The sequence below is a fragment of the Penaeus monodon genome, chromosome 14, assembly GCF_015228065.2.
Source record: "Penaeus monodon isolate SGIC_2016 chromosome 14, NSTDA_Pmon_1, whole genome shotgun sequence".
Classification (NCBI taxonomy): domain Eukaryota; kingdom Metazoa; phylum Arthropoda; class Malacostraca; order Decapoda; family Penaeidae; genus Penaeus; species Penaeus monodon.
The window spans coordinates 34,279,701-34,288,117 of NC_051399.1; the positions used below are offsets into that span (position 1 = coordinate 34,279,701).

The 8,417-nt window shown below is 40.1% G+C and overlaps 1 protein-coding gene across 14 annotated transcripts in view; it reads right to left on the minus strand.

The window, feature by feature from the left end:
- Positions 1-429: 429 nt before the first annotated feature.
- LOC119581065 (muscle LIM protein Mlp84B-like) overlaps positions 430-8,417 on the minus strand; it is a 38,463-nt gene continuing 30,475 nt past the window's right edge. For 2 of the 14 annotated variants that reach the window (XM_037929370.1, XM_037929369.1), the window contains exons 15-19: positions 8,290-8,417; positions 7,998-8,205; positions 5,997-6,230; positions 5,095-5,176; positions 430-2,950 (exon numbers count right to left, since the gene is read on the minus strand). The exon at positions 8,290-8,417 is cut by the window's right edge and continues 63 nt beyond it. In XM_037929370.1, the coding sequence (XP_037785298.1) occupies positions 2,919-2,950; positions 5,095-5,176; positions 5,997-6,230; positions 7,998-8,205; positions 8,290-8,417 (684 nt within the window). In that variant the 3' untranslated portion in view covers positions 430-2,918. Of the gene's footprint in view, positions 3,512-5,094; positions 5,177-5,996; positions 6,231-7,997; positions 8,206-8,289 lie in introns of all 14 variants that reach the window. The other 12 variants (XM_037929368.1, XM_037929367.1, XM_037929365.1 and 9 more) reach the window with 11 other exon arrangements.

The window sequence follows — 8,417 nt, forward strand, 5'->3', positions numbered from 1 at the left end:
TGTTACGGATTTTGTTCATGTCTTCCAGTAAATATTTTCATTGGTACTAAATTAGTCTCAGGCAATTACCAATTAGACTCCCTTGTAACTTTTTATTTCCGTCGTGAACTTCGTTAATATCCCTGATCGTTTGGTTCAAAACTTTGACTCTTTGTTTATGCTATTTTTTGCCTTTTGTATCCATTTTTATAGTCATTAGCCTGATTAACTACTCGTAATTAGAACACTCTGTCAAAAGTTTCCTTTCCATTTGAAAATTAAAATGAGTAATTCATTTACATGAGGCGCCTCGCCATATGCTAATCATGTATAGCATCATTCATTTCTTTGGCTTTGCCTCATCTATAGCTTTCATTCATTCCAAAAATAGTCACTAATTAGTGTATGACGTCATCTGAGACTGGTTGGGGGTGAAATAAAGAACGTACGAAAACATTTAATATTTAATTAAAACAAATGCACAGTGTGAGATACTTCATATAAAGCTTGTTTCGTTGCTAACAGATTTGAATTTGCAACAAATCTAATCTAACACAAAAAACACGACGTAACAATGGACTAAGTGGATCAAAGTTTAAATCTGAAATAACCAGTTGACCTTGATAAAATCTATAACCTTACATGTATAATAATGGCAAGAATGATTATCAAAATAACCATCAAACTGAACACCTAAAGCGTCCAGACCTCCAAAGCGGCAGCGCTGCATGAGACATACCCGCGGGCATGTCTGATGAGGGCTGAGGATCTGAGATGCGGGCGCCCCCCTCGCCACAGCCACGCGGGCGGGTCGCTGTGTGAGGAAACGCCCGCAAGAGAGGCCATACATTTTCGTTTTGATTATTATTATTACTTCTCTGTCTCTCTCTCTCTTTCTTTCTCTCTTACTCTCTTTCTCTCGTTCTCTCGCTCGCTTTCTGGCTACTTCATGGTAGGAAGTACAGCTTACGCATACGACAAGGCAGGATATGGCAGTGAATTGTCACAAAGAATGAGAGGTTCATGAGGCGATCACGAGCCATGAGGTATCATGAGACTGCGGGCGGGTCCGCTGGAGATTTGGACATCTTCGGGTAATCAAAAATAGATGCTTCATACAAGACCCATCGTCAGTACATAAAAAGAGTCGAAAAGGAAAATCGAACAATAGTGAGGTTCTTGTACAAGGCAAACATGTATACAATGTTAATATATATTTATGCATATGTATGTGTATATATAGAAGGATTGAACACGATTAACGATTGGAGAAGAATCTGCTTCCCTTCTAAGCGCTTGTCCCCTCGTTTCCAAAGGGGAGCAGACTCTCGTGGACTAAACTAAGATACAAACATCAGAGTTTCGTTCCCGCACAGACAGCGGGCTTTACTCATTCTTTATCAACCCCCTCCCCCCCGAAAAAAAGTCTAATCTACTACATGCCATTATCATATTTCTGTTGAAATTCTCACTCCATACATCTGTATGAATGCGTTGGATATGATGATAAATAAATGTCGTTTACACTAATTATAATGGAAAAAATATCGGTGATTCACCAAGATAAAATAAAATATCTTAAATTACCATTTTATTCCGATTTTACTATTCCAGCTAATTTATTTTAAAAATAAATTAAAAGATTTTCTCGTTGCCAGTAATGAATGTATACGCTTGATTGTTTCATTTGCAGATTTTTGGATGATAGCTGAACACCTATCTACAAGCAACTGCAGTGGTGGTAAAATAATAAAACAAAACACTATCATTATCTTCATCGTACCCTGCATGGATTATTGTACAATGATTTCACAACGTTGATAGGCGAAAGTAATTTCTCCGGATACCGGGAGGATCGTCACTTTAACCTAATCCTACAACGGATCTCCCAACCTTCCTCTGTTTGGCGCCATGTTTCGGCTACGAGTTGCTTTGGCGTAAACAAAAAACAAAAACCCTTCGATCCGGCATAGTCGTCGACAAAAGCTCTCCCGGCGAAGGACGAGAAGACAATCATGAAGAGTTCATACAACTACGGAATTCCTAAACATGGCAACAACCTGTGGGTCGAACGCCAGCGCCTGAGCCGAGTGGGTCGCAGGTTACCCGTGAACCAGCACTTCGATCCTACGTCAGCCGCAGGAGCAGGGTTCGCCCGGCGGTTCGCTCGTTCGTTCGACATTACGATATCCCTCCGTGCCTTTAGAGGTCACTGTGAAGTACTGCTTGCGAAGACGAATCGGCAGCGAGTTGGTTATAGCTGTTAATTTGGCTCCAACTCTTTGTTTCCGTACCCGTTCGTGCTCGGTTCTTCTGCGTTGCGGGCGAATTGCTGCTGACGAGGCCGTGCCGCACGCGCGTGCACTGCCAATATAAGAGGTACAGTGTCCACCCTCAGTGACAGGGTTCGGAATAGGTCCACTTACATGAATGTTGTCTTTCCGTTGAGAGGGAATACCTTGGTGTTTATAGTGTGATTGTTTTCATGGTGATTTATGACGATGGATCTGTGCTTGCTGGAAAAGGTTATTACAGATCTTGTCGAGGTTGTTCCAATGATAACATTTCCTTGGGAAGCATATTCATAATTGTCTATAGGGCTTAATCTAAGTACTGATATCATGATTTTTATTACATCACAATAACTTTGAAATAAAACATCAAAGTTGCGTTATTCACACCAATAAAAGCAAATTTAAAAATCAAAATACATCAGTTTACAGAAATCCAATCTTTGAGCAAAGGAGCTACAGACTTTAAGAATTCTTTCGCAGACTAAACGTCATGAAAGATTAATATCTAAATCTCTTAAAAGAGAGTTAGATCATCTAATGAAGATTCGAATCCTTTTAGAGTGGTGAAATGCTTCGTCGAAAAGCCTCCAACTGGTTCGTAGAGCTTCACAACAATGGATGATGTTCTCGTCTTGATCTTCCTCTTTACATGTCGGCCACGCCTTCTGTTACATCACCTGGAGATAGAGCGGCTTCCTCAGAGGGCAGGTAGTCATCCTCATAGGCGGCCTCGTGCATGGCCTCCTCCCCAGGGTCGTGCAGGTCTTCAAACTCAGGCTGTGGTTCAAAGTCGGGCTCAGGTTCAAAGCCGGTTGGGGGTTCGAGCATGGGTTGAGGTTCAGATGAAAACTGGGATGAGGATGAGAACTCAGAGGACATGTGCATCTGCTGCATCTTTACCGACATGGAGGATGCGGACTGGTGGTGCGAGGACATGACAGATTGCTGCTGCTGAGAGGACATGCTTGACTGTTGTGAGGCGAAAGCGTATTGTTGGCCATACATGTCAGACTGCTGTTGCATAGTCATGTCAGGTTGCTGTGCAGAGAGGGAGGACTGATGTCCAAGCATTTCAGGGGGGATATTAGCATCTGGGTAAGTCATATCAGTATCGTTAGTCTCGGAAGGGTAAACCACGTCATCTTGGTTTGGAACTGGAGGATAAACCATATTATCATGGCTGGGTTCTGCAGGATAGATCATGTCTGAGGGAATGTCAGGCATAAGCTCTGATGGACCTTTTGAGGGAAAAAAGAAGACAAAAACGTAAATAAACAGACGTAACTTAACATAAATGTCTCGACAGGGACAAATTTTATTGGCATTGATTAAATTATTCGTCCCACGTTTGAAGAATAATATTAGACTGATTTAGACTGCGAATATGCCTCTGCTATCAAGTACATTGGCATATAATCAGCGAGTCAGTCACACAGGTCATGTGATATTACAATGACATTCATTTGTCCCTGTGAGATTAGAAAAAGGAGGATTTACAAAAAAAAAAAAAATCAACAAAAGTAAACAAATTTCAACAGGATATGCTGAATAACAAAGGGAAAACCAACATTGGAATAAATCAAAACTAACATCTGAATAAATAAAAAGAAAACAACACTGGACTGAATCAAAGAAAAACAAAGTTGGAATAAATTAAATGTAATACCAAATTGCCAGTCATGATAGGAAAATGCAGCATATTGCATGCAAAACTTAGTCTTCACGAGAAAAGAATTTTATAAGGAATGTAGACAATAACTCCAGTGTACTCATGGCTGCAGAATCATGCAAATAGCTATTCAAAGCGTTAAATAATGAAAGGAATAAGCGCTGCTCTTGTGCATGGTTGAGGACATACAGGAACATAATAACTGTTTATTTGATGAATGTAGACAGTTTATTGTGAAAATGAATATATAATAATTATTTGTATTTCTCTGTTTATATGTGCGCCGTTCTGCATCTGTTTGTGTGTAGTAAATAACAGAAAGATGAAGCAAGAAAACACATTAAAATAACAGAGGCTTTTTCGTGGTTGCTTCCCTTCGGTTTATTACAAGGTTTTGGATATTCGTGTGTATTTTTCTGTTGCTCGTCCTGTGTTGTTGTGTTTACTGTGTGTTTTGAGGTGTCTTCACACGTGTGTTGTGTGAGTGTCTGTTGGTGTGTGTGTGTTTGTGTGTGTGTGGTGTGTGTTGTGTGTGTGTGTGTGTGTGTGTGTGTGTGTGTGTGTGTGTGTGTGTGTGTGTGTGTGTGTGTGTGTGTGTGTGTGTGTGTGTGTGTGCGTGTACGTGTGCGTGTGCTGCTGTCCGTCTGTCTGCCTGTGCCCTTGTGTCTATGCCTGTGTCTGTATCTATAAAGGGTATTGCCTGTTAATACGTTTGCAGGTTTAGATAAGCTGAGAACAGGAATGTTTTTACCTTGGCGTGCTTGGGAATGGTACCATGAAAGTGATTATCTTCGAAAAACATGGTGTAAGGATGAGGAATAGACTATTGGGCTTATTATAGACTATATGATAATCAAAATCATTCTGTTTCACATGGCGTTATCTAAAGTAATAATCTAAATCTTATTCTCTTTTTAAAAAAAATGCCTCAATTTCATGTAAGTTAAGAATAGCTACAGTTGGCATAAATCTCAAAAAAAAAAATCTAGTATTATATCACGTTATTGTCATTAAATATCACAACGTTTCAGGAATCTCAGTTAACTGCCTGACGTTCCTCTACTCTAAAAATACTATCAGGGAGACTGAGAAAGCTGCAGGACGCGGGCGGGGCATTTCTCGGTCAGGGTATAGGGCATTCCTTGGCCTTACCTTGGGGCACAACGCCGGCGACGATGGGCACGGCCTCGCCCTCCTCCATGTGGATTCCGGCAACGATGGGCACAGCTTCGCCCTGTTGAAGAGGTGGGTACGTGTTAGGGATAGTCAAGGGTGGGATCCGATGTAAAAGTCTTTGCATTAGATATTGCATGAAACTATTTCGCATGCATTATGTCGTATGTTTCATTATCACCGCAAGCCAAGCCAGCATAGAAGATGTAAATAAAGTCTTGAGTTGCTTAGTTCTTTCGAAGTTTAAGAGCGCAGCTGTGTTACCAGCTCTATCAGCGAAAAGACAGCATTATATATAAAACTAATAGTAACCGATACTCTACGTGGTTAAATTACAATATCGGCTTCTGAGCTGTAGTACTACCATAAACTAAAAATAAAAAGTAAAAAGACAACTGACTACGTTATTAAAGATAAGAGTATATTTTTTCGTTAGTTTAGCTACTATTGACGTACAAGAAAGAAGAGTAAAGAAGTGAGGCGGGAAATTTCCTCTGTTATTTTTTCTTATAGAATGTGTGCAGTTTCTCCTGTTGTCATCACCTTAATGTCCGGTTACGCAATTCCGTTGTCACGTGACTCTCTTTACCAGCATCGGCGTCTGATATGTCTTCCGTGTTGCACTTTTTCTTAAGTGACAGGATCACCACCGATTATTTCTGCCATGCATTGTGCATATCATATATCGAGACGCTTGAAGAATATCAGGCAAAAAAAAAATCGAATACACTTAAAAATCAAGTAAACCGTAGTTTGTACTCGTTCAAAGTGTCGCAAGGCTAAAGTAATCGATAAGAGTCATGACAATTGTTCGCTTGATTTTTTTTTCGACCTTCGAAGGCCCGAGGGAGGCCCGAGAGCTCCCTGGCGGCGTTCCCTACCTGAACCAAGCCTCCCTGTACCACCTTGCGGGTTACAGTAGAGGAGCTGCTGCTGCTGGCGCTCCTGCTCCTGCTCTCCTCCACACGCTCTACCCGTGTTACAGTCCTGAACTCCTGAACGCTGCTGCTGCTAGTGGACTGCTGGGTAATGATCTTTGTGCTCGTTTCCTGCTGACTGCCGCCCTGAATGGTCACGTGCTGGGTTGTCACCTGCTGACTTCCTTGCTGTCCAACCTGAGTGATACCCCGAGGCTGAGTCATTACCCTCCAGCGGCCGCCGAATTGTGTTTGTTGTCGCGGGTAAAGGCTTAGTCTGGGTCTTGCTTGTCTCATGGAATATGCGAGGAGCCACGCACAGATCATATATAGGTGTATATACATATATATATATATATATATATATTATTATATATATAATATATATATAATATATATTTTTTGATATTATATATATATATATATATATATATATTATATATATATATATATATATATATATATGTGTGTGTGTAGTTGTATGTATAATATATATATATAATTGTATATATATATATATATATATATATATATATATATATATATATATATATATATAGTATATATATATATATAACAAGTTTCTGTGTGTGAATGTGTGTGTGCGTGTGCGTGTGCGTGTGTGCGTGTGGTGTGCGTGTGCGTGTGCGTGTGGTGTGTGTGTGTGTGTGTGTGTGTGTGTGTATACATATATATATATATATATATATATATATTATATATATATACATATGCATTTGTAAATATGTATATGTATATATATGCGTGTGTGTGTACAGGTATATGTATAAGTATGTATGTATGTATGTCGAATGTCTTAAGCATCAGCAAGTGCCTAAGATACGCAATGTGGCTGCATTTCCGTCGGGCCGAAACTACATCATTGGGTCTGTGCTGTGGCGTTCATGACTGTCACTGTTTGTCGTGTGTGAAGATATTATTTTCCCCTTTGAAGTTACTGAGAGAGCATGCATTATATTTGTTACTGAGGCTACGTTTGTCACTGTACTAATTATAACTAGAATTACTTTGTCTACTTAATCCTCTGCTCTGTTAATTAGCTTTTGAATAGGTGGCCAAGTTGTGCAACGCAGTCTTGTAATAACAGATTACAGAGAGCAGCGAGATTATTATTATATATGGCGATGTATGTTATTACAGCTAAATAGAATTTGAAAGTTAATGAAATATGCAAAGCATATAATCAGATATGAAATATATCGAAGCATAAACTTAAAAAATAATTGCAGCAAAGCATAAGGTTAAATATGACAAATATTAGATCAAGATTTTCAGTTCTGAATATATTAGAGCATAAGCTTCATTATGAAATGCGCCCAGATAGAACCTCAATAAATAATTATATCAAAGCATATGCTTAAATATGAATTAGACTGAGGCATAAGCTCAAATGTCCAAACATGTCAAAGCATAAGATTGAAGATAAAATATATTATGGCATAAGCTTAACTATGAAATGCATTGAGACGTGTGATTATAGATTAAATGTACCAAAGCATAAGCTTAAGAGTAGATTAAGGCATAAGCTTGAATACGAAGTTCAAATCATATATCATATGTGTTTTAAAAGAATATAAAGCCAGAGTTAGAAGAGTAAGCAGCGCGTGATATTATTTGTTGGCGTTGGTGTTACTTGCGTGTTCAAGAAGTATCAGGTATTAGTGTAGATAAAAAAGAGCCTTTACCATTGTGGATATTGTGAGTGTACAAAATTGAAGGTGTGAGTTATAATCTGAACAAAAGCTTCATTTGACATCAAGAGTGACTTATAAGCATCCGCAAATATCCACATGTATTACAAAATAAGCTAAAGAGATTACTGGAGATATTAATCAGACTGAAAAGACAAAGAGAGAAGATTCCTTTTTTTGAGAAATATTTACGTTGATCTTCATCATCAGTCTGCAGAGTGAAGAGAAAGGGTTAATAGCAAATTAGTCTCACCGAGTCAAAGCCACGAGGAACGGGCATGCCAGCGCTGATAGGCATAGGCTTAGGCGGCTCGATCAGTGAATGCTGTACCTGTGCCCCGAGGGAGGGAGCGGTGGACGGGGGTGGGCCGTGGGGCTGGTTGGGGTTGTTCACGGTAGGGATCGGGGGCACCCAGTTCTTGGGTCCCTTGGCCCCGAAACCGAACTGCCTGATGTCGGTCCTGAGGGAGAAGAGCGCGATTGGTCTTTTCTGTGACTTCCACGTCGTATGGATTGTTTCAAAGACAAAATGCCGAGGTACTTACGGGATGGGCACGCCATCTTCACTGCCGATGGAGACAAGAGCAGGCACATGGCCGTATCCGTAACCCTTAGGTCCGTGGCGCTTAGCATAGCACAGCTTGCAGTAGATCTCGCCGTCGGGGGCGTCGCA